Genomic DNA, 27809 nt, shown 5'->3' with positions numbered 1-27809 from the left:
GAAGCGACTTAGCAGCAGCAGCAGCTGACACAATTATTCTTCTCCTCTGAATTATGCTATGCAACTGTGTGTGTGCTCAGACGTTCAGTCATGTCTAACTGTTTGCGATTCCATGGACTGTAGCCCGCCAGGCTCCTTTGTCCATGAGATTCTCCTGGCAAAAATACTGTAGTGGGTTGACATCTCCTGCTCCAGGGTATCTTCCTGACCCAGAGATCAAACCCTCGAATCTTACAGCTCCTGCACTGGCAGGAGGATTCTTTACCACTATTGCTCTCTGGGATCAGACAAATGAATTAGTTTTTAAAATAAAAACATCAGTTAGATATTTCCATATTCTTTATAGATAATATGAAGTCATAAGAGTAACACTAGAAATGGCAGTAACTATAGTACAGCACTCTTCTGAAGCACTTACATAAGCAGCTTATCAATTAAATTGTATCATCTCTTGTGGTATTAACTGTCTTGTATGTTTACCACTCTCCCCTCCAAAAAGTTTCTAAAGGAGAAGAGTCTTACATTTCCATGTCCTTTGTCATCACAGAGAACTCCCATCTGGACACATCTCTGTCTTAACAGAGATGTGTCCAGATGGGAGTTCTTTCATTGCATTTCAGCTATATGGCTGTGGTCAAATTCTAGACGCAATCGGTGGTGGTGGCATGAAGCACTAACACCTTCAGCTTCCGTCCTTATAAAATGGAAACCACAATTGACACTCGTCAAAAGATGGTGGTAAGGGCGTCAGGAAGGCAACACACCCAGCGCACAGGCTGAGCACCTGGGCGCTCAGTAAATGGAAGCAATGCTCCAAAACCTGCAGGACAGCCAATGCAGTGTTATCCTAACTAGTTCAACTACACCCCTTCCTTAAGAAAGCGACACCAATGAACATTCTCCTCACAAGCGGCTTCACGTGGGTCACAAAAGGAGCTTCTCTCCCCGCCTCAGCTCTGGTGGCTGCGGGAAGCGCGGCAGGGTGACACGTAAGGGGCTCTGAGCCACAAGATGAAGCAAGCAGACGGCTGGATAAAAGCCTCAGGGGAAGGTCACTGAACTGACAGCCGATTGGACGTAACTCTGGCTCGCTCGCTCGCTCGCTCGCTCTCAGGAATCCTGACGGTGTTTCCATTCTTGACCATGAAGGATATGTCCCAGGGCCCAGCGGAGGAACCATGAGTAACTCTTCTGGAGAAGACCTTTGAGGTCACGATTCCTTTGACCTCAAAAGCTGGGAGTGGACGTGGCATTCACCTCCCCCAGAGCTGATCTTCCCGCCCAGTGCCCCTAGCCTTCCCCTCTTCCCTCCTTTACCAAACTTCACAAAGGTAACTGAAGCAAGAGAAAGAAGACAACACGGGCACCGTTCCCCTGCAGGCTGCCACGTCTGCAGAGGTGTGGGCACCTCTCATTTAGTTACGGTTCTAAAGTCAGAAGTGCCTGCGGCTGGAACACCACGTCCATTCATTCACTCCTCAGCCCAGGACGCCCGAGCAGCCACCAGAGGGCAGCTGCTGTGCCTGGTGCTGGGGAAGCAGATGAGGACTGAAGGCTGGAGAATGCCCACCGAAGAGCTAGGGAGAGCATATGTGAACTGTCCCCGAAAAACTGAGAAACACCGGCAAAGGTGTAGATGGTGTGCTTCAGCTGAAGACCTGGGTGCTTGAGATTACAAGCGATGAGCCTTGGAACAACAGGCAAGACCCCAGCCGGACTTGTCAGCAAGGCCGGGAAGTGGAACCACTGTCTTGACAAACTCACAGTCCTCCCCACCAGCAGAGGATGGGGGCTTTGGTGATGCCACGTGCGAGAGACACCCATGGGCATACACAGGCGAGCTTGCACAAAACCAACTGCCCTTCGCTCTCATCGAAGTGTGGACAAATAAAGAAACCACCACTATAAACGGAAACTTCCTTATCCTTTTGTTTTTTTGGCTCCTTTGAGGGGAAGGAGGCAAGGGGCACGGTGTTCATGACAGCACCACAGCTCATGAAACCTACAGCTATTGATAACACATCAGTTAACAGTCCCTCGTAGCCGCTTCACAGATAAGATGAACTCGGCAGGATGAAGTTATCACTCCACTCCCTCCTCTGGCTTCAAGAAAATATTACAATGTAAGACTGTAGAGCAGAGACTGATGTTGTTGGAGAGAAAATGCTAAATTTGTTCTTATTTATTCAAAGGACCAAAAAAAGGGCAAACCATTGGCAAACTCAGATTTAAAATATAACCCCACTATTTACAAATGACTGTTACATAGCAAAGGGGGAATGACATCACAGTTGGGAAACACTACAGTAATAAACAGCATAAATCCTGAACACTTTTAAATGTGGGGATGACAAAACCAGATTTACATTTCAGATCAATTTGACAGCAACAGAGAGAAGAGGGGAAAAAAAAAAAAAACTGAAGAGAAAGTAGAGTTCAGGACTAGAGGTTAAAACCCTAACCCTAACAAATTTAAAGCTGACTCTTTCGTTACAGAGGGTTCCCAGGTAGCGAGGTGGTAACGCATCCACCTGCCAATGGAGACATGGGTTTGATCCCTGGGTTGGGAAGATCCTCTGGAATAGCAAATGGTGCGTGTGTGTGCTCAAGTCATGTCCGACCCTTTGCAACCCCAAGGGCTGTAACAGCCCACTGGGCTCCTCTGCCCATGGGATTTTCCCAGGTAAGAATACTGGAGAGTGTTGCCATTTCCCTTCTCCAGGGGATCTTCCTGACCCAGGAACCGAATCTACGTCTCCTGTGTCTCCTGCGTTGGCATGCAGCTTCTTTACCATAGCACCACCTGGGAAGCCCGGGAAATGAGAACCCACTCCAGTGCTCTTGTCTGGAAGAATTCCATGGACAGAGGAGCCTGGGAAGCTACAGTCCATGGGGCTGCAAAGAGCTGGAGGACACACGGACACACACACACACACACAGAGTTGGACACAACTGAGCATGCAGTTGTCTATTTTTTATAGACAAAAAAATTTTTATAGAAAAAAATTCTGACCTTAGAAGATGTGATAATGTGAAAGTACACAGCCCGAAATCACTTGTATCATTTACAGGCATTAGAATCTAACAAAGGTCCATTTAAATTAATCCCGAGTAGTCAAAATATTTATGTCTTCACCATTTATTACACCCCTAAGAGTCTACAATGCACCTGGTTTAAAACAGGCAACCATTTATGTGGCAGCTTGGAGGGGGGAGTTTAGGAGAGAATGGACACGTGTCTGTGTGTGGCTGAGACCCTTCACTGTTCACGTAACACGGCCATGACATTGTTGTTAATTGGCTATGCCCCAATACAAAAGAAAAAGTTAAAACAAACAAACAGGCAACATTTACATTATCACATCTGCCCCTTAATTTAGGCCAAAAAGCAAAGGAGGGATAGTTGAATCATGACTCTCCATGATTAACTAAAATTGCCATTTGGGCATTTCAGACAGGACCATCACAAAACAAAGTCCGACTTTATCGAAGCCATCTAAAATAACTGTTCCCAAACTTTCTAAACACTCCCACCTGTAACACACACACACACACAGAGACACACACGTGTTTAACTAAAGACACACATACACATAACCATGTATTTTTAATTCTAAGGTACACAATACATTTTAGCACCTGAATTTAGCCTGTGCTTTGTAACCCACAGCACTTGACAATAAGAAGCACCCAAAATAATAGTGCAATATATAGCCAATGGCATCTCGTACTCAATGAATTCATCAGGAGTCAAGAAGAACATAAATGAATTTGGAGGACTCTAGTGAGGACCACCCATGCCCCCACCCCTGACTACAGGAGAAAATCCTGACTACACCAGGAGTTTCCTGGTGGGCCTAGGTTCAATCCCTGGTTGGGGAACTAAGATCCCACAAGCCACGCTGATTTTATCAATTCACAAAAAACCACTATAAATTGATATTACAGGAGGAAGTCATGATTTCCCTTAATTCTCCGCAGAGAAGCTACTCAAAGTCTTTCATATTATACTTATATAGAATTCATACCTCAAATCTTTTGAATTGGGTCAAAAATCCTCCCTGGTGGGATATTTGGGCAGGAAAACACCAAAACAATATAGTAGCCCCAAGAGAAAGTTAAAATGCAATTAAGGGTCTCAGGTGCAAATAAATGTATCTCGGATACTGACATCTAAATATATATACATTACCTTGATCAAAATAAATATCTAAAGAACTACATTTTTTATCTAAAATGAAAACACCTGACGGCTGAGGCGGGCGAGGGAACGCTCTGGGAGCTGTCACCATAGAAACCCGACCACAGGTTCCAGCCGCTCCTGGCACCCAGGCCTGAATGTGCTATGCCACCTCCTGTGCCCACCTCTGCAGGACAGGACTCGACCCTGTCTTCCAGGGGCTGCCTGCCTGGCTGGGCTCAGCTGCATTGCTCAGCAGCTGCCAGGGCCCTCTGGACTGGAAGGACTGCTTCAAACTTCAGATCCCCCTTTTACCTGGTCTTCTTCACCACACACTTCTTCCATCCATCCCTGGAATCAATGGGAAGGGAAAAATGTCTTCTACTTTGCTTTCTACTACTCAAGAAATCAACTGCTTAATTTCTACTAGAATCTCATCTGTTGTCTACAAGCTTTGCTTTTTCCTAGCTGGAGCACAAACTTCTATATTCTGCTTTTAAAAAACATCAAAAGCCTTTCTTCTGCTGTTTACACTGCTCATGATTTTTATGGCCATAAGGACGTCTTATCAAATGGACATGCCTTTATTAAATCAAACCAGTTCCCAATTATTAGACAATGAGATTAGATACTTCTGCTATTAAAAACCAATGCCAGGGGTTCTGGTGGCTCAGTGGTAAAGAATCCACCTGCCAATGCAGGAGATGCGGGTTCGATCCTTGATCTGGGAAGATCCCACGTGGCTCAAGGCAAACGCCACAACTACTGAGCCCATGTGCTGCAACCACTGAAGCTCTAGAGCCTGTGCTGTACAACGAGAAGCCACCACAGTGAGAAGCCCACGCACCGCAACTAGAGAGTAGCCCCAGCTTAGCACAACTGGAGAGAAGTCCTCACACCAGTGACGACCCCGCACAGCCAAAAACAAAATTAAATAATTTACAAAAACAATGCTACAGGACATCTTAAACATATATATATATATTTAACTTTGACTTCCTTAATATACATTCCCAGAAAATTTCTCAGGATTTACAAGATAAAATTCAATGTCTTTGTCCCTAGAATAAAGTCAACATGAACTCTATTTTGGACATGTGGGATAAAATAAGAAATCAAGTTCTGAGTGTGTTTTAAAGTAAAACACAATGAAAGTAGAGGGTGATTTTATTCTTGGTTCACTGCAAAGCTACTCTTATACTTTTCTTCACTTGCTAGTATAAACAGGTTACAACTAAGCAACTGATTAATATTCTTTATTTAGGTTCACAAGTAACTGAATTATTTGAACTCTTCTTTCAGAAGCTTTAGGTGTCAAAATATCATCAATGTGTTGATTTGATTGCTGAAGATATTCTCTGGATGAAGTAACTGTAAAGTTATATGGGTCAGAGATAACTTTCAACAGATTAGGATTTTTTTTTCAAATGCTATATTTTACTGAAGGAAGGAAAGAAATATGAGCTGAGTTAATGGCACGCACTGTCCGATTGAAGCATGGAATACATTAAAGCAGGGGAAATGCTTCCCAGGGAAAATCTGAGCGGGAATCCAGGCCATGATGTTTTTCTATTAGAACCAACAGAGAAATCTATCTGAAGCCACGTGCACAGATGAAGCTGAGTTATAGAAGGCGGGGCTATTCAGCACAAGGGAACTACAAGAACCTACTGTTTGCACAGGGAACTCTGCTCAGTATTACCTAATAACCTACATGGGGAAAAAATTTGAAAAAGAATACATATAAGAAAATATATGTATAAATACATACACATACATGTATCTAAACAAACAAGGCAGCTGCCTCGGGCGTTACCAAGTTTATTTTTAACTTTCCTTCCACCTCTTTCTTTAAGCCACCCTTCCATTCCTTCCCCTGGGCTAGAGAGCAAAAATAAGCAAAAAAAAAAAGTCCCCCTGCTCTGAAAGTTTGTGACTTTTCCTTGAGAGGAATCATTTAAACAAATAGCTTTCCTGCTCCTCTCCTGTTTGTCCAAGCCCACCTGGCACCCCGTTAGGGAGGAACGCAGGCCGTGGCTGCAGCCAGGCCCAGTGACGGTCCCAGAGGACCATGGGGCGAAGAACAGGGCTGGAGCAGGGCTGAGGCGGTGGTGATCACTGGCCCTGCGCCCCAGGTCTCACCATGGTGTCCTCTTGGGAAGTTACCTACTTGGCGCCTCGGTTTCCTCTTTGCTACCCAGGGGGTCAACTTCAATGACTCTTGTGCAACCTGGTTCATATACGTAAAGCACTTGGTCCAGAGCCTGCCATTGTGACCTAAGTGTCTGGGGAGAAACCCACAGTACAAAAGCCACTGAGCAGGAGGCAGAGGCAGAGAAGGGAGGGCCCTCACTGGGCTTCCTCTGCGCTCGGCTGGATGATGCTTGCGGGAATACAGCTGAGGAGACGAGGGCTGGCCGGTTACCTCTCAGTCCGAGTCAGCTCCTACCCTTCAGGTGAGGGATCTGACGTTTCTAGTTACAGTCACAGCAAGCGGCGTTCTGAGAAATCACGCTTGTTTCACGTTCCCTCGTTAGCAGCGATCGCTGCGGCCTCCGACAGCCCTCTCCAATCTCCCCTCTCTTCACCCCCTTTGCTACCTCCCTGCGTCACCACTGCCTCATCTTCACCATCGCCCTGATCCTGACCATGGAAATGGTCTCCTGAATGTTCTCTCTGCTTCTCTGAGACGCTGCCAAGTCTACCTCAACCTCTCACAATTTTAAAATTAAAAATAAAAAGCTTAGATCACACAAACTACTTAATTACAAGGGAAAAGAAGATACCTAAAACGGAGATATTACAAATAAGATGTCTCACTCATATTCTAGTACTCACTAGGTCACAAGCTTCAGAGCCAGTAACTCACAGGCTGAAGTTTCAAATCCTGTTATCAAAGAACCTTCTTCCCCCCATTCCCTCCACACTGCCTCCTAGACCCTCTGGTTCATACAGGCAGATTACTGTGGTCAAGGGGCTGTTTTGTGAGGTTACGTTCAATGGACATGAATCTGAAGTGCCCAGGACTGGCAGAGATCTTCAGAGCTGGCCTGGCTGTGTCTGTGCTCAGTCCTGTCTGACTCTTTGGGACCGCATGGACTATAGCCCACCAGGCTCCTCTGTCCATGAGATTTTCCCAGGCAAGAATGCTAGAGTGACAAGTTTTCGCTGCTGTTAGCCGATTAAAGAGGTTTTAACAATTCAATTTGCATAAACTTTAATGTGAAAGAAATCTATTTCTATAATCCACATGTTTAGTATTTTAATATGCTCTTCCTCTTAAGGCTTGATTTTGATGAAGGCAGGGGAGTGAATGTGGTTATTATGTAGTATGTATCCAGAACATGATTTCTACAACATTCTAAAGAGAAGACTGCTTCTCTTTAGGGTGCCTAACCCTATATTGTATGGCAGTGACTCAAAGGGATATTTTAAATGTTCAAGTAAAATACTACAAAGCCTGTTAGGTACTACCCTAATACTCATAAGTAGTCTGGACCTGACTACTTAATGAAATCAACAATGAGGTATTTCTTCTGGCCTAAGAGCATCATGGAGGAGGTAACAGCAACCCACTCTAGTAGTCTTGGCTGGAAAATTCCACGGACAGAGAAGCCTGATGAGGTATATAGGCCATAGGGTCACAAAGAGTCAGACATGACCTAAGCCCAAGTCCGAATACGCTGGAAGAGCGTCAAGGGGGGAACAAAAAACCCAAGACCCCAAGAGACATTATAACTAATAGCGCTTGTGACCTCTCTATCTTCAAGTGTTTCTTTCAAAGATTTTTGTTTTGGTTTAGTTAAGAAACCAGAATGATTAACCCAGAGAATAACCTCCAATATCTAATGAACTGTATTCTCCCTGAGTAGTATCTGAAAAAGTAGGTATTTGCCGAATAATATGTGTGCTGTTTTAGAGAAGAAAACGGAAGCACATTTATTTTCTACCAACCACAGCCCCAGTTCTCTTCCCACAGAGGTCACCCTGAGACTCTCCAGCCTGGGAGAAAAGCCATCTGGCTTAACACTTGATAGGAAATGAAAGACACGACGTGCTATTATGTCCATGTGGATTCCCAATAAAGACATGGGCAACGGGGAAACATATGTTATTACACACTATGAGGATATCTTAATAACGCTAGGAGACCAGGGGAAATGACAGAACTACATCATTCAAACCCCTATTTAGGGTACAGAGGGAGGCTTCAGTATATTTGTTGTCGTTTTTTTTTTTTTTTTTAAGTTAGCTAACTAGAAATCCTTTAATACTAGTTAAAACAATCTTTAAATATGTAGAGTCCTCTTTAAAAATCCATTCTCCAACCCTAGAAATGCAGATTATGGTCCTTACTGAAAGGAAGCAGGGTTCCTTAGAGAAATAGCTGATTCCAGGTCTAGGACAGGATATGAACAAGGTGAGCCTAGAACAATGTCAATGTCAGCGAGACAGCAAGGAAGCACTCAAACCACCAGTTATATAAAGATGCCAACTTGAAGAGGCCCTAATTGGGAAAGATGGCACAATTTGAGCATTAATAAGGATGGTAATGTACTGCTACTGCTAAGTCACTTCAGTCGTGTCCGATTCTGTGCGACCCCATAGAGGGCAGGTAATGTACTAGCTGTTTAGAAAACCATTTTGCTTTTCCACTGAGGTCTAAAATGTGGAACAGTAGGTAAATTTTACTATTTAGGCTTACTGATAAAATTAATCAAAATAGCTGTCCTTTTTAAACAGAACATCCCCAGCTGTAATATTATAGGCCTGTTTTCATTAGTTCATTTATTACTTTAAAAAAAAAAAAAAGCCCCACTGGTCATCACTAGAAAATTATGGAACAACTTGTTTGAAAACTGATAAAGAGAACAAAATCATATGTATTTATCATTGCCTATGTACCACTGGGTAATTAAACAGAAAGTGAGGGAAAGTTTTTCTTCATAGGGATATTCCAGCTAATAAATGAAAACTAATAGAATGTCATCATATTTCAATTCCTAATGAATTGATATCAGTAGCTGCTGATATCTCAGATAGAATCAACCAGATGTTATCTCCTTCCTGATGGAAGAACAAATGCATCAACTATAGTCTTGCAAATAAGGAATATGGAAATATAAATATAAGAAGTCCTTTGATCCAACAACTAACTTATTGGAAATACAGAGAACTGTATTAGAGCTATGCAATCAAGTTAAATCTAGTCTGTGGCCCAAAGTTATTTCTTTAAAAAAAAAAAAGTATAAAGTCTTAAAATATATACTGACCCACAGATCCTGTTGCAAATAAACTGCCAGGAAAATTAACATGAAGCAACTGAAAATCTAAATACATACTGGATATTTTATGATGTTAAGGATGTTATTTTAGATATAATAAGGACTCTTTAGAATAATACTCACAATACCATTATTTAAAAACACACACACACACACACACACTTTAAAAACACTGCCAGAAAGCTGAGATTTTTTTTTTTTTTTAAGCTGAGATTTTAGATGGTGATCTATCCCTATCTTGTGTTATCTATGCAAGGTATGAGAAATGATATATGTCCCTTTCCCAGGAATACCATTCATTGAAAAAAAGAGAGAGCGGAAGGGTCACTGGGAATTTTGAGAAAAGTAAAAACATATCATCAGTTTCCTTATCTTAAAAATGGCAAGTTGATAGAGAATGCCTAAGATAATGACCAATAACCACCATGGAGCGATTCCCCCAGGACGTTCTGTCAACACACCAGGAAGAATCACAGCTGGCACCAGTCCATGGTCCCAAATCCTAGCTACTATTAACTACTGCCAAGTTGGAAATCTTTCTGAATAAAGGCCTATTATTAGAAGAGCTGGGATGTCTCAACAATTTTTTTTTTAAGTACAACTATTTTTGAGTGCTGCTGCTAAGTCACTTCAGTCGTGTCCAAATCTGTGTGACCCCAGAGATGGCAGCCCACCAGGCTCCGCTGTCCCTGGGATTCTCCAGGCAAGAGTACCGGAGTGGGGTGCCATTGCCTTCTCCAATGTGTGAAAGTGAAAAGTGAAAGGGAAGTCGCTCAGTCGTGTCTGACTCCTAGTGACCCCATAAACTGCAGCCCACCAGGCTCCTCTGTCCACGGGATTTTCCAGGCAAGAGTACTGGAGTGGGGTGCCATTGCATTTCTGAGTGCATTGAACCCTAAATAAAACGTACCTGTTAATTCTTACCTAATTCTGAATCTCAAAGAACAGAAAATAAAAGCGTCCTCTAAAAAGCTAGTTGGACGCATTTTAGGGACTCCCTCATGATTCTTAAATTCTCTAGGCACCACAATTTTTACAAATTTCAAGAATATCCTTTGATCTGAGGTGTATCTAGACAAAACAAGAATATCCCTTGATCTAAGGTATATCTATCTATGAAGCCCTTCTGCTTTGCTTCTACTAAAAATACGCAAAACATATGTATGTGTGTGTGTGTATATATATACACGTAATATATATATGTATGATATATACATACATATATATACATATTATTCACACACAAAACCCTTCAAAAAGCTATGAAAAACCACCAAAAGTACATCCAAACAAACACATACAATATGGGCATTATCTTCTCTGAAATACTTTTCAAAAACGGAGGTATTAAAAGTCCCACACATTCATAATATTTAGGATGAGGCTCTGATAATATCGTGCTTATTTAGCAACTTTACTGGTTTCTCAAATCCCCAAATCTCAAACTTTTTTATTAGTTCAGCGGGACAATGAATGTATTCTGAGATGTGTTTTTAAAGGGAAAATAGAAAGATATTGATAGGTAACTAATACCCTAGAAACTGAGAGAGAAGGAAAACATTCTTAACTGTGTTATGTGGCAGACTGGATGGGAGGGGCGTTTGGGGAAGAATAGATGTGTGTAAGTGAACCACTGAATCTCTTTGCTATCCACCTAAAACTGTCACAAGTTACACTCCAATATAAAATTAAAAGTTAAAAAAAAAAGTTACAGTAATTGTGAAGTTATTTTTTTAAAGAGACGTACTGACCCAAAAGGAATTCTCTGAAGGTTAAAGGTTTGCTAGGCAGAACGTGTTTCCCTGTGATGAGTGCACACGACTTTGCAGGTGTCCCAAAGGGCACGCTGGGTTAGCGCATCTGATCATAGTGAAGCCTCTCCTTAAACCGCTGCTCATGCATTTCTGACTCAGGTTGACACCTGCTAACTGAGGACTTAGGAAAACTCTTCACATAAAATACTCTTTCTTGCAGAAATTCCACATACCTATCAGTGATACCAGCTAGCACCTGTGTATTTACTATAAGGTCTGAAGTTGTTTGGAAGGAATGATGCTGAAGCTGAAACTCCAGTACTTTGGCCACCTCATGCGAAGAACTGACTCATTGGCAAAGACTCATGCTGGGAGGGATTGGGGGCAAGAGGAGAAGGGGACAACAGAGGATGAGATGGCTGGATGGCATCACCGACTCGATGGACGTGAGTCTGAGTGAATTCCGGGAGTTGGTGATGGACAGGGAGGCCTGGAGTGCTGCAATTCATGGGGTCGCAAAGAGTCGGACATGACTGAGCGACTGAACTGAACTGGTTTTATCCCCATTTGATACATGAGGAAATCAAGTTAGGAACAGGCTAAATTATTTCAGTAAGGCCAGAATGAGCAGGTGACCACAATTTAAAAAACAAAACCAAAAAAAAAAAAAAACTCCATTCTAGTTTAGAACAGACACATCATCTCTATTTATCCTTTCATCTGATCTGCCCATTCCATCAACTCCAATCCCATCCACCTGGACCCATCCCAGGATCCATCATCCCTCATGTTCATGTCACCCATCACCATCCTTCCATTCAGCATTCCATACCTGTATCGAGCAGTGCATCAGGCACAGTGATGGAGACACAGAAGGGTAGTACCTAGAGGGCTTGTCCTTTTACCACGAGGCAGGCAAGATCATTTACATAAAGGACCAATGATTTTTTAAAGACACTTCCAGTGAAGATGTGTTCATTTACATAAAGGACCAATGATTTTTTAAAGACTCTTCCAGTGAAGACGTGTTGCCCAAAATCATACTTAACAGGTTTGGAAAATTTAAGTATGAATAACAGAGATCATCTCAATTCTTTTACTAAAGCTTAAATATACAGGACAAGTTTTAAAAACACAGTAAACTCCATCAGCTGGCTAACTCAGTTGGTACAGCCTAAGACTTTAAAATGCAATAAGCTCTGCTATTTGTTCTACCTATACTATCACATTTTTTAAGTTTAATTTCACATGTCAAAGGAGAAGGTATATAGTCATACAGAATCAATAACTAGAGTTATCTACCATGGTTTAATAATGCAAGTTTAAGATACACAAATGTGGAGAGGCACATATTATCTATTTGTAATACTTTTTAAGTGAATCAAAAGTTCAGCCATCTAGATTTTCATATGCTATAAGGAAAACAAAATACATTCCATTCAACTATGAATCCTCTGATGACTAAGCAACTCATGAATATGTCTCAACAACAGTGAAAAAAGCAGCAAACACTAGAAATGCGGAGAAGGCATCATATAGGGGGCATGTGGCGATCTCCTTGTGAAGCGAAATCAGACCTACCGTAGTGTCGTTGCTGGTAACATAAACCAGGACATCAGAGGAGTTCCTGCCATTGATATATCGGTAGCAGTTCCAAACACAGCTAATCAAGTAACCCTGCAAATAAGCAGTCATTATTAGGACCTTAATTTTCAAACTTCAGATAATTTAAAATATCACCATGGATAAAGTCACATTGCAAAACGTTTATTTACATATATTGTAAACACACATTAACTCTACTAAGCCCAAACACCTTTAAAATTACAAATTTTGGGTACAGTAACTTTCTGGCCAAAGGTGACACTACAGCCTTATTCCACCACACCATGCAGAAGGTGGTGGGGAGGACTGGGCCGAAGTAGGAGAAAATTTCCAAGAAAAGGGAGTGAAAGGAGCATTCTCTACAAATATTGATTGCCCCTCAGAGTTATAGAACAACCACTTCATTAGCCAGTTCTCATCACATTTTAACTCTGCATCATTGGGATTTTTACTCTGCATCATTATATATAATTTTATTATACAAGTCAACTTAAAAAAAAAAAGAGGTTCATAGCATGTCAATCTGCTTCATGGTCAATAAAATTCACTAAAACATTTCCATTTTCATAATGAACTATCCAAAGAGGATCATTAAAATTCAGGTTCAAAATAAAGACATACTAGAAATAAAGCATGAGCTCATGGGAAATGTTTAAAATATGAACTCTTTGCACTTTCATTCCCATCATGGGTAATTAGATTAAAACGAAATGATTTTAAAGGCCCTTTCTAGCTTTGAAATTCTTTGATTAAAAGACGTTTAAAGATATGGAGAAAATGGAGCCTCCTACATTGCTGTTGAGAATGTAAAATGGTGCCATGTGGAGAACAGTCTGCAAGTTTATCTAAAGTTTAAATAGTTACCACATGACCTGGAGAGTTCACTCTGAGGTATATACCCAAGAGAAATGAAGACGTTATGTCCACACAAAAGCTTGTGTTATCCATAATATCAAGAGTAAAACAATCCAAGTATCTGTCAAGACTGGACAAACAAAATATTCCATTGTATGATGTTTAAACAATGGAATATTATTCAGCAAGAGAGAAACTTCTGATACACGCTACGGCATGGATGAACCTTGGAAATGTCAAAGCAGCCAGTCACAAAGGACTAAGCATTGTACGATGCCATTTACATGAAAAGTCCAGAATAGGCAAATCCACAGGGACACAAAGCAGATTCGTGGTTACCAGGAGCAGGGGATGGGGGTGAGGGAAATCCTCAAGTGGTAAAAATGTTCCAAAATTACACTGTTTAACCACTGAGCTGTGTTTATACAACTCTGTGAATATATTGAAAACCACTGGATTGTACATTTAAATGGGAGAACTTTAGGACATGTATATATATATATGAGAATATATATATATGAGAACATGATATGTGAATTATATCTCAAAGTTGCTTTACAAAAAAAGACATTTAAAGACAAATGGGGTACGTGTCAACACTTTTCAGCAGAGTGAGGTGAACATTCTGTTATGTACTCAGAAAGCTGTCTGAAACTGCATTTTGTACTTGGGGGTTATTATTTCCAGCAGTTAAACTTTCTGTGATAATGTTAAGATGAAAATGTTATTTATTGTGTAATGCTATTTTAGTAAAATATTTTCTGAATGGCAATACTGTGAAACCAGAGAACAATGAGAAAGAGATGGAAAGGGTATTTTTCTTGAACGTTGTACACACAGTATGTTCAATTTACATGTAAACCCAACAATGTTCTTGCTTCTCCATAAAACAAAAACAAATAAAAAACCCTAGACTCATTGAGAATTTTAACACAAATCAAAAAGGTATTTTTCTTGAACATTGTACACACAGTATATTCAATTTACATGTAAACCCAACAATGTTCTTGCTTCTCCATAAAACAAAAACAAACAAAAAACCCTAGACTCATTGAGAATTTTAACATAAATAAAAAAGGAATGCTTAAACATTTTCTGTTGTGTCCTGTGCAAGAAGTTGTCCGCTATTTTAGCAGTGAACAGAAGGTTCTTTTTAAGGCAAGAACTCTTTCTGACATGAGGCCTCCAAAATGATGAATCTCCAACTGAAGGTTAAACCTGGAGGGGAAGTACTTAGTGTCTGGGGCCTCTGCACTCTTGGGGGCCCCTTGCAACGCTTGGAACACACACTCACTCAACACTCCCATAGGAGAAAAATTGGCCTGATGTCTCTAAAACCCCAATAACTTACTTCAGTAAACTTACTTCCGTTGGACATTTCTGTAATCTTGATTAAAGAATTAAATATTTGGAGTGCAGTGGATACGAATCTGCCTGCCAATGCAGGGGACACAGGTTTGATCCCTGGTCCGGCAAGATTTCACATGGCGCAGAGCAACTAAGCCCATGCACCACAAGCACTGAGCCCATGACCTAGAGCCCACAGGCTGCAACTCCTGAGCCTGCCAGCTGTAACCACTGAAGACCGTGCACCTAGAACTTGGGCTTCGCAACCAGAGAAGCCACCACAATGATAAGAACATGCATGGCAACAAAGAGTAGCCCCAGCTCACCGTAACTAGAGAAAGCCCGTGAAAAGCAGTAAGACCCGGCACAGCCAAAAGTTTACTAAAAAATTAAAATGTTAAAAAAGAAGTGAACTTGCACTGACAGGATTAAGTACACCCGTCGTTTATTTGGAGAGCTAGGTGGTAAGCGTTGTTACTTGCCAACCAAGGACAAAGTGAAACTGACTCAAGTCCTACTTGGGCTCCCAGGGACCACTAGCAATAAAACTTACTGAAGAGTCTAACAGTGAATTTAGGTTGTGAGAGCTACTGATCAGGCAAACGGATATGTGAAAGCACAAAACACAGATGTATTCACATTTTCTTTTTAACAATTACTGAGTCTCCACAAGGGAGAAGAAAATGAAGGTAGGATCTGTGTTCTCAAGGAAATGCAACCTGGTTAGTAGAGAACACATAAACACAGTTATTATCATAATTATTACGTGTAACACATCACTCACAGGTTGGAGACAGTGCTGTGGACAATTTGTATGAAGCCTTTTATTAGATCACTATGATTTGCAACTGATAAAAGCACGACACCTACACCATCACCTAAGATGTGGCCTGGCACACAGGGGCTTTACCGGATAAGTGTGTGAATGATGCACCTTCCCATCAGCTCATTTAACCTCACTGTCCCCCTACAGAATGTTTCCGTAGCTATCACTGCTGTTAAGTAAAGGAAGAAACCGAGGCTCTGGTCACACAACTGGAGACAGCAGTGACTGAAGCTAAATCTAGGTCCTCTGACTCAAAATCTCAAGTAAGCGTTTCCAATAAAAATGTCAATGGCTACACAATAAAAATGCATTTTTAAAGAGCAGTTTTTGGGCAATGGCACAGGGTAGCTTGGTCAGATTAACCTTCTTGCAGGTAAAAATGAGAAAATCTGGAATTAATAGACACAGATTATATAGGAAGGCATGGCTGAAGGGCTTCAATAGGGCAGAAGCTAAAGAGGAATCCAGCCTTCAGTGACAAAGCTCAAGGGGTGGGATTTGACAGTCCGAAGCCTCATGCCAGGGGTGGTCTGGGGCTGACTGAGCAGTCAGCAATCTGGGGTGTGGGGGCAGGAGCTGCAGGGGTGGTAAGCCTCAACATCCGTCTATAAAATTCACCCAAATCCTCACCACTAAACCATACGTGCAATATCAAAAAAATGCAGAGTGTGCTCTATGGACAGAAAATGCAGACCTAAGTGACTTTCAATGAATCATTTTCTTTCTACTTGTCTTCAACAAATTGCTATGACTCTGCTCCTGAAACGCAGCTTATTCAAGCTCACTGAGGCCTGATTTTTAAAGAACCGGGTAACTTTACGCCTAATCAAAGACAATGAAAGATACTCAGAATTAAAACGTCAAAGTCTAACCTGGGAATTTTCTACTTAGTAGCACTCAAGTTCCAATAATTATGATGTTTTTATTACCAGATTTACAAAGACAAAAAAAGCTAGAGGCCACTCAGTTGCTGAAGGTGAGGGAAATGTGGCTGCAGGGAGTGTTGAGTCATTCAACTTTAGGGGAGGGCAATCTGATAACCTACAGAAAACCTTCAAATTATGCACAGCCTTCTAATTTCAAGAAATACATCTTGAGGAAATAAATGTGTAAGTATACAAAAGATACATTTAATTTAATATATTCATTGCAGTACTATTTAGAAGTAAAAAAGTAGAAACTATCTCAATGTCCAAAAACAACTAATATATAAAACTGCTAAGTTTATCTAATACATTGTTACAGAATATAATGTTCAAAGTTTATTACATTTTAAAATACATATGACAAAAAAACCCCACAAAATTCTGTAAAGCAATTACCCTTCAACTAAAAAAATTTTGAAAAGTTAAATGTGGAAAAAAATATTTTTTAAAAATCACATTACAAAGGAATGTATACTGAGACATAGTAATGGATGCTATGGTACATAATACACACAGCATAAATGCACAACATTCATTTATTCACATCCAAACAGATTTCAGAATAACCTCGAGTTGGCCTGTGTTAAGTTTGGTGAGTGTTTATTTCTGTCATACAGATAAGAGAAGGAACAAAACTGTTAAGAATTCAAAAAGCAGTTCAGAAATCTAAAGCAAGATAATAAACAGACAGAAATTTGCCTACTTCTGTGGCATTCACGAATACATTCAATAATATTTAGAACATAAGTAAAATCTTCATGCTTACCTTAAAAGCCAAGATAATGCTGATGAACAGAAGAATAATGAGGACCAAACAGGTAGGATTCACTGACATGATATCATCTTTGTAAGGAAAATCAGGAGGCTGCAAAAGAGAAGAGTCTTATTGGCAAATCTCATTAATTATCAAGCACAACAATGAGACGAAGCACAATCGAAAATAAATAACTTTTAAAAATAAAAACTAAAATAAAATACTGCCTTCTTTATAGAGCATTTTTGCTGATGCTACTTCTCAAAGAGCAGAATCTTGTATTAATAGGTATTTACAGCATTAAAAAGAATCAAAACTATTACATACAGAATGGATAGACAAGGTCCTGTTGTATAGCACAGGGGACTATATTCAATAACCTGTGATATTAGAAATAGGAAAATATTCTTTTGTGATATTGGATACAGGAAAATATTCTTTTCCTATAATGGAAAAGAATATTTAAAAAAGGAATTCTGTATGTGCATAACTGAGTCACTGTGCTGAATAATAGCAGATGGGCAGACTGTAAATCAAGTATACTTCAATAAAAAAATTTTTTAGTAAAAAGAATGTATATCTATGTATAACAATTCCTTCACTGTACAGCAGAAATTAACACTGTAAATTACCATTATAAATAAACTATACTTGCGTTAAAAAAAAAAGTCCTACCATCTGACCAAATTGATTCACTATCAGGGCAAAGGAAACCCTTTTAGGAGGACTTAAATCTGCTACTATATATAGTTCCTGGGAATGACAGGACATCACCATAAACCATGTGCTCAGCACAGATCAACGCTCTCATGGTAATCGGCTTAGACAGCGTATGTGGAAGGCAGCTCCGTGTGTGGTCACCCTTCATCTCTCCCCGTCACCCAATACTGTGTGTTTGCATCCCACTTCAGCAGTAATCTGAGACTCAACAAAGGAGAAAACTCGTGACTCATGTGGCTGGCCCTCTCCAGGGGGACCCTCACCCACCGGTTTTCAAAGTCCCCTTCCATTCTGGCAAAATACCTAAGAAATAAAATCTAAGTCATTCCTTGTGATCAGCTCATCAAAAGGGCCCTTGCCCCTTGGAACCTAAAAGGGCTGTCTGTAGTACTGATCTCAAAGGGTTAAGAAGAAAATAAATGGATGTTGTTTACAAGACCAACATGAAATCTTAGTTTCCAGAAACATGGGGGGCGGGGGCGGTATGTGTGGGAAATGGGATTAAAGTGGGTGAGACCTTTTCCACAAATATCTTTTACACTCTTTACCCCACAAATCTGAACGTGGTTTCTATATCCAGTTAAGACCTATAAAACACATGCACAGCTTACTTTATCTGTGTTTTACAAGGCTCCACATGAAAAGAGCAGGCACTGGGACTTCTCTCCATCAGCCTTCTCAGACAAGTCTCCCAGACTCACTGTATCTCAACTTGTCAACAAGAGCCGCAGTATCGGGGCAAGTCTGACGCCCCCTTTCACTGCTGACTGCCGCTTAGGCACTGTGATAACCCGGAGCCCTGGCTCGTTCCGCCCACACGGATCTTCAAGAAGGACGTTCAGAAAATACCTACTTGTATAATTTGGTTTATACTTACACATAAGAAGTAGATAGTGATTCTCTAAACTGATACTAGGATCACCGTCAGCGTCGCTAACGTTTTTTACAAGTGAGTACAGAGTGCACGATGTGCGTGCGTGACAGGAAGCCTGGGGAGCATCAGGAGTGCTCTAAATGCCTGCCTTTCTCCTCCTTATAAACCTTACAGAGGTCAGAACTACAGTCATGACTTGCCTCAATGTCCTCTACCTCATGACACACCTTCCCAACCCCCTCACGTGGCGGGCTACGCGGCAATCCTATTTCCTCCACAATTCCCAGGTGACACTAGGAGCTCAGTGCCAGACGATCACTACAGAGTCAAGCCCAAGTCCTTACAGGGAGTGGTAGTTCTACAACCTGCGGGTCACGTGGAAACCCCCTCACGCAGAAACACTGGGCTGTTATCACAAGAAATAATATGTTAAGTTAGCTCATGGGAAAACACCAAAATTTCCTTGACACTACACTCTATGAAAACACAGACCTGTTTTCTAAGAAGCAGAAAGAAGCTATTTCCTACAGCAATGACCACCTGATACTCTAGAGGCTTTTCATACGTGGTCCACTGAGCACTAGCCACGTGATCCAGGCAGGCCCCCGAAAGATCAGGAACTCCTGTTGCCACACTTCTGGCCTGCCTCCCTCCCCGCCATGTCTCTTTCCCACTGACCTTCTTGACCTGTTACCACATCAAACCCCTAGTCTTGTATCTTCATCCCAGTAAACAACCTGCTTCTTCCCCCATGCTCAGACACTACTATTACAACCTCTAAAGACTGAACATTCTCTCCATTTAAAACATTTTTGATTTTGAAGAAATTACATTTTCATATACATTTTAATTTAAAACACAACAATTTTAAAACGTGAAGGCATGGATGTATTCTAACCTCACACCCTCCATGAGCTTCTTAATAGCAAGCCACCCATATTCACTCATAAGGTCACAAAGGACATTTAATAGAAAACCAGCCTCAAAAAGAAGCTGGAGGAAGAAAGGGGTTCTACAGTCAAATTAAGTGTGAGAACCAGTGTATATCAAGTTTCCCATGTATTTTCCATACACAGCAGAGGCAAAAAGCTACCCTCTGCTGATAACTGAGCAAATTGCATTTTACAAAACTAGACAATTAGTAAGCAGCTTGTAAATTAGGTAGGTACCTCTAATACGGTCATCACCACTGATCTACCTCAGGGGGTTAAGTTTTCTCAAAAAGCATTCTGCTGCTGCTAAGTCGCTTCAGTCGTGTCCAACTCTGTGCGACCCCACAGATGGCAGCCCACCAGGTTCCCCCATCCCTGGGATTCTCCAGGCAAGAACACTGGAGTGGGTGAAAAGCATTCTAAGAAATTTAAAAATCTTTATTCGAAAATCTCTAATCTCAGATCCAAGTTAAAAATTCACAAATTATTATGTGTATGTTTATCTCTTACTTCCTTTTTATCCCGATCCTGACCAAAGATAGGGATGTCTCTTGGATGTCACGAAGAGACATTGCGATTTTGAAGGTCACATACCAGCTGTCGTATGTATTCCTGGATGGAGTTTGGATAAACAAGTACGGTGACCGCAACCAAGGTGTTGAGGGCAAAATCAAAGATCTGGTAGCAGAAGAATGGGATGATCCAGGCTGCGCGTTGCTGAACAGAAGAGAGAAGAGTGTGTTAGTATGCTTGGTATTACAAAACATTATTTTAATTCAGAGAAATCTTAATATGAAGGGAAATGGAGAAGTATAAATACATTAAGGCAGGTCAAGATGGCAACTTGATAAACCACACAAAAGCCTCCAGTGAATGATTCTGAGACTATAACATTGGTTTTCCATGTAACATTAACAAGAGATTTAAACTTCCAAAGATTCCTACAGGCAACTGGGAACAACCATAACTTACTTCTTACAGACGGCAGCACAGATAACACGTGTAAGAGATGGAGGAAAAGGCCCAGGACCTTGTTTCCAAGCTGCTTACCTTGTATGCGCCGTACGTAGCCATGGCACAGATAAGGATCATGAGAACAGAAATCGCGATGGCAATGCACATGTCTGTCAAAAGTTTTTTAAGAAAGAAAGAAAATCAGTTGTAGCTCCACTGTTTTAACATTTTTTAGTCATTCTTCAAAGGCATTTTGTTTATAAACCAATTACAGACAAGAACTTTATACTAAGTACATCACCAGCGTTCCTTTGGAATTTAACAAGATGATAACGGAAGCAAAGTGCCTGAAAGATGTCCTCCTTAAATCGTGTTTATACGTCTATATAAAATATCTGTGTCGGTCGCTCAGTGGTGTTTGACTCTATTTATAGATATATTAAATCTATTTAACATATTTAATAGATATTATATATATATATATTTAACAGATATTAAATATATCTACATCTGTATTAAATATATATATATAAACATATCTGTATATATTAAATAGTTTGGTCTTCTGGTCCACTGAATTATATACCTAAAAACGGAGGTATTCTTTTAACAAATAGGTATCTAACTTGTATTTTACAATCTCATGTGTCTCGGACCCCTATTAAAACTTCGCACAGGCTTCCTATCTCACTCAAAAACCTCAATTTCTTGTCAAGGCCTGTATGTCTGTGTTCAGTCTAGAACCTGCCGGCCTCTCTCATCTCCTCCCACGTTTTCTTCTGCTTACCCTAATCCAGCCGTATCACCGAGTTCACTGAACACAGCAGAATCACCCCATTTCAGGGCCTCACACTGGCCCTGTAATGTGTTGTATTTTCACACGATCAGCTTTTGCCTTTACAATCACTCAGGTCTTGGCGCAACACCTCCAGGAGATCTTCCCTGGTCATCCTGGCTAACGTGGCCTCCCAGTCATGCCCACACGACTGCTGTATTTTCTTGACAGAACACATCACTACCGTCTTACTTATATTTGGTGCTTATGGACTGTCTCTCTTCCTCTGCTAGAGGAACCTTCCTGACAAAAATGAGTCTCTATGTCTCGTTCACTACTGCATGGAGAAGGTGGCATGCCACACGTGGGCACTGAGCCCTTGAACTGCAGTCAATCTAAAATAAGATGTGTTCTAAGACTGACATGTCCTCCAGATTTCAAGGCCTTAGTATACAAAAAATTAAACTATCTCGTTGATCATTTTTATCCTGATGACAAGGTGAAGTAATATTAGGGATATACTGAGTTAAATATATTATTAAAGGCAATCACCTATTTGAGTTACCTTTTTAAATGAGGCTACTAAGAAATTTAAAATGACTTATGTACTTGCACTGTATTTCTGCTGAACAGTGCAACTGTAAAGCCTATATCCCAGTAGGCACAAACTGAAGACTGACTCAAGAGGTCGTGTCACCGTATTTTTAAGAGATTCTGATAAGAAGCACAACAAGGCTGGGTTTCTGAAGATAACATGTAGGGTTATCATCAGGCTAAGAGAATACAAAAAACCCTCGCAGTAAAGTTATCTGCATAGTGCTGTCAGTTTCCAAGGCATTTTCACAGATATCTCACTGAGTCTTCCTAACTCTAAGGTAGAGGTTACTGTGCCCAATGAAGAGATTATGAAACCAGGGCTCAGAGGTTACGTAACTTGCTGAGATGGCATCTGCATCAAAAGGCTAAAAACTATGACTAATCCTGCTCTTATGATTTCAAATCTCTGACTCTACTATTCTATGCTGTTTCTCCTTAAGCTTTTAAATACTAACCAAATGAACCAATTTAGGCTGCCATTTCCTACAGGTATTTCTCCAAAGCAAAGCATTCCAGTTTTAGAACCACCTGCTCTATTATCCTCAGCTTCAGCGATGAGAGGGTATTTCAAGCAGGAGGTTTACAAACAGAAGTACAAGGTCAAAGTACTTTCTGTGAGAGAACACAGATAAATCGGGACTTCCCTGGCAGTCCAGTGGTTAAGATTCTGCACTTCCAACGCAGCGAGGGGCAGGTTCATTCCCTCATTAGGGCACTAGATCCCACATGCACCAGGGCCCAGCCCAAAAAAGTAAAAACAAAAAAAGCAGATATATAGGGTTTCCCTGGTGGCTCACATGGTAAAGAATCTGTCTACAATGCGGAGACCTGGGTTCGATCCCTGGATCGGGAAGATCCCTTGGAGAAGAGAATCGCAACCCACACCAGGATTCTTGCCTGGAGAATTCCATGGACAGAGGAGCCTGGCGGGCTACAGTCCATGGGGTCGCAAAGAGTCAGACACGACTGAGTGACTAACACAGACATAGATATAATACAATAAATTAATAATAAAGCTGATGATTTTATTCATGGAGTAAAACTTTGTAAGAGAATCAAAAGATGATGGGACTTCCCTTGAGGTCCAGTGGTTAAGAATCCGCCTGCCAATGCAGGACACAGGTTCAATCCCTAGTCCCAGAAGATTCCACATGCCATGGAGCAACTAAGCCCCTGCACCACAACCACTGAGCCCACGTGCCCTAGAGCCCATGTCCTGCAACGAGGGACGCCACCACAGTGAGAAGCCCACACGCCACAACCAGAGCGTGGCCTCGCACTCCACAAGGAGAAAAAGCCTGCAGGCAGCCCGAAGACCAGCACAGCCAAATAAATACATTAATTAATGTTTTAAAAACAGATGATGAATACTGGTCAGTACCTAAAGAGTATGATTTCTGTTAGGATACACGTATTTACTTTATAACTTTAATGCTAAATGACATCACCTTCCCCTGTCACGCGGCAAGAGGTACCAACAGGGCATTTCATGTAAGCCTCCTAGTCTTCTCGCCAGGCCAAGTAACCTGGCCAAGACTGCCCAGCTACCAGGTGGTGGATGAGATACTCTAGCCAAGAAAGTCTACCTCCAGAAGCAACGCTCTTCGTGCTACCCAGCTGGGAAGGAGATAGAGCAAGTGCAGTGGTGGAGGTCAGGCCTGCGAATCCAGAGCCTCCCTAAGAGGAGCTGGACATCCTTTATTACATGCAGAGCGTGTTAGAACCTGTGGCAATCTCTGAAACTTGAACTCGGGCAGAAGTTCACTATTTTCTTGTTTGCCTTACTTTAACAGTTTTTAAATTCTGTACAAATATCTTCTATAATGAGAAAAATTAATTTTATAAAAGCCAACCCATTGTGGGATACTCTTTGACTCCCTCATGCATCTTAAAAAAAACAGAGATAAACAATTAAACTCAAGGCTTTATTAAAAAAATAATATCAATGACCTTTATATTAACATAATTTATGTAAGGTTATAATAGGTTATAATACAATTTATATAAGTTATCTCTATGTTAACATTAGACATATCAATGTTAATATAGAAAAATTAAAATCTTGAATATTTTTGTCTTATTCTGTCTAAAAAGAAAACCACTCCAGGACTAAATCTCACATAATCATTAAAAATTTTTTTAATTTCCATCCTTCTCAGAAATATAAAACTCAGGAGAAATTTAAACGGCATAAATAAAATTAAAGTCATACAGTATCCTATCACCACTCACAATGAGAAAACAGAAAAATGTTAATTTGAGGTAAGGAAATTTTCAAAATTCTATTCCTATAAAAGTAACTATACTAACCACACTGAACAGAATGAATAAATCCCAAGCATATGACACAGCTTAGGTAGGATCAAAGTGTAAGTCAAATAAAAACGCAGAGCAGATAAGATAAAACAGGCGAATAAATCTCATATCTCCTAGCAGTCTAGAGGAGAAGTCAACGCCTCTGAAATAAGGTGTAGCATATCGTGGCAAACACCAGTTACTCTGAAGAATTAAAATTCATAAATATGTCGACAGGAAAATGAGGAACAGGTTCTAATAACAAGGATTTTTACAACCAGTAACCTACTGGTCAGTGGCAGAAATGCCCTTTACTCATTCTGTGCACAGCACACCCGCCGGGCAGATCACACTGCCCTCAGCTGCTTCCTACATTAAATTCCTGGCTTAATGATGCCATGCTCGTTTGAAAAGGTTCAGAAGAAAAGCTACACCACAGGCCACAAAAGGCATAATTAGAAAACATTTCCTGATACTTAGCCAATCACTCAAACAGAAAAGGAGTTTCCGGAAATGCCTTTGTTAAAGTTAACCTAGTTCTCATTCTACTCTCCCTTTGGATTTCTCCCTTTGCCTTTCTTGGATTTGTTTTCTTTCCATAAAACTGGTAGCTAAGTAGATGACTACCTGATTTACACTTGTATTCTTACCTGCAGTCTTAGGGCTCACTTTTCTCTAATTTTTGGCCACATTTCTGGCTTCTGAAAACAATATTTGAGGTATATTTTCACAATTAAGTCTAGAAGAGAATTCTTTTCAGATGCATTCACACACACACACACACACACACACACACACAAAGTCCTCATCCAGTTCTCTGCCCCCAGCAGGCAGACTCATATGGGCCATCATCAACAGGCCTGCATTACCCTTTGGCATCAGTTGAGTTCAGCTGAGGAACCCGGACAAGGGATTGGAGAGAATAAGAGGCTGCCCCTTGCTGTGAGGCGGCCTCGGGTTGGCTCTGACCCAAAGATAGCTCTGTGCTCCCTAGAAAGGGGTCAAGGCTCCTTCATATCTAGGGACAGTTAACAGCTGGCCTTGATCAAGCAAATGACATCACCACCCCTAGTGGTCTTCTTAGACCTATATCTCTGTAAAAAGATCTTGAAAATAAATATTCACTGAATTACCTTTTTAAAAAAATAAGACCGCTGTCAAGACGTAGAATATACAATCTTTTGAGCCATGTGATTTAAAGGATTAGAAAGATGAAAAGGGTGGAAGGGTGGGAAGGTAGATGAATGAAAACAAAGGGCAACAATCGTTCCTATGGCTCCAATTCCTCTGCTGTTGCATCTGTACGTCTATTTCCTCAAAACATTGGGATGTCACGCACTAGTGGACTGACTGCCCAGCTGGTTTGGGGGTTTGTTAATAGCAGAAAGGCAGCCTTGGCCTTTTCCAACGTAGTGCCAAGAGCCACAGGGAAGGCCCCAGCCGATCATTCTGTTTTTCTTTCTATTTCTTAGTTTTTATTATCAAAACTTTCAAACATACACATTACTATGTAAGTATACAGAGAGCAGTATAAAGAACCCTCAGCACCTGTTTGGTTTGGATTGTCTCATCTCTCAACACTGCACTTCTGTCCAGTCTGCCACTGGGAAAAATGTGGATTGCTTCCAGTTTTTCGTTCAGTTCAGTCGCTCAGTCGTGTCCAACTCTTTGCAACCCCATGAACCGCAGCACGAAAGGCCTCCCTGTCCATCACCAACTCACGGAGTCCACCCAAACCCATGTCCATTGAGTCGGTGATGCCATGCAACCATCTTTTCCTCTGTCGTCCCCTTCTCCTCCTGCCCTCAATCTTTGCCAGCATCAGGGTCTTTTCCAATGAGTCAGCTCTTCGCATCAGGTGGCCAAAGTATTGGAGTTTCAGCTTCAACATCAGTCCTTCCAATATTCAGGACTGATCTCCCCCAGGATGGACTGGTTGGATCTCCTTGCAGTCCAAGGGACTCTCAAGAGTCTTCTCCAACACCACAGTTCAAAAGCATCAATTCTTCAGTGCTCAGCTTTCTTTATAGTCTAACTCTCACATCCATACATGAATACTGGAAAATTGAAGGGGCATAGTGATTCACTACTGGGCTTGTAATTTCAACTTCTTTTATATCCAATAATGTGAAGACTATTTTCATGTTTCTTAGTCATAAGAATACCTTCCTTTGTGAAATATCTGTTTTTCTCTTTCTTGATTTTACACAGAACAATTTGAAGACCACCCTTTCTTCAACAAATGTTATCTTAAATGAAATGTCTATATATGGTACACAAATTTTTATTATTGTAATGGTTATTTCCTCCTCAGAAACAAATTTCTTATTATTTTATTGGTCATATATTATTTACCCAATGAATAACATTAAATTTTGGGCTTCCCTGTAGCTCAAATGGTAAAGAATCTGCCTGCAATGCAGGAGACCCAGGTTCGATCCCTGGGTTAGGAAGATCCTCTGGAGAAGGGAATGGCCATCCACTCCAATATTCTTGCTTGGAGACTCCCATAGACAGAGAAGCCTGGAAGGCTACAGTTTGTGGGGTCACAGAGTCAGACACAACTGAGTGACTACTAACACACACTAAAGTTAAGTTTGGCTTGAAAGATAACTTTGCTGCAAAATGAATCAGAAATTAATTGGGATAATCTGCTATTTGGCATTATGTTTGGCTCTGAAAGCTCCTGTTACAGTTTCTTGCCAGTCCATTAAAGTTTCAAATAAAACTGTGAAATCTGTTTATCTGAATTTTACCTGTTTGTTTGCTCCCTAATGTCCTTTTTCTGTTCCAGGGTCTAATCCAGGGTCTCATACTGCATGTTGCTGGATCTCCTTTGTTTCCTTCAATCTATGACAGTTTTCTAGTCTTTCCTAGGGTATTCCTTTTTAACCATATAAATATGGTTATGTTACAAATGTATTACACGTTTTTGTATATAAATCATGTAAAAATACAAATGTTCAAGAGCTAGCTTTTTTTTAAAAAGGAGAAATCTTAAGATCACATGGAAAAGTGAGATACACTCCTGTTTTGTCCTGGATAAAATCTTGAGATGGCTACCGCCATTCCAAAAGGCAACAACGTTAAATTGCTATTACTGTATACCAAAATTTTCAAGCACAATTCA

At 40.8% G+C, this 27809-nt stretch overlaps 1 protein-coding gene across 4 annotated transcripts in view; it reads right to left on the bottom strand.

The window, feature by feature from the left end:
- Positions 1–27809, bottom strand: part of LAPTM4B (lysosomal protein transmembrane 4 beta) — a 62190-nt gene that overhangs the window by 8041 nt on the left and 26340 nt on the right. For all 4 annotated transcript variants that reach the window (XM_086336043.1, XM_086336044.1, XM_086336046.1 and 1 more), the window contains exons 3-6: positions 21109–21182; positions 20653–20775; positions 17545–17643; positions 12801–12896 (exon numbers count right to left, since the gene is read on the bottom strand). In XM_086336043.1, the coding sequence (XP_086192169.1) occupies positions 12801–12896; positions 17545–17643; positions 20653–20775; positions 21109–21182 (392 nt within the window). The remainder of the gene's footprint in view (positions 1–12800; positions 12897–17544; positions 17644–20652; positions 20776–21108; positions 21183–27809) is intronic.

This window comes from Bos grunniens, chromosome 14 (assembly GCF_055505025.1).
Source record: "Bos grunniens cultivar Pamir isolate PY7600 chromosome 14, Bosgru_T2T1.0, whole genome shotgun sequence".
Classification (NCBI taxonomy): domain Eukaryota; kingdom Metazoa; phylum Chordata; class Mammalia; order Artiodactyla; family Bovidae; genus Bos; species Bos grunniens.
The sequence above is the reverse complement of the archived record's forward strand: the minus strand, read 5'-3'. Positions and strand labels throughout refer to the sequence as shown.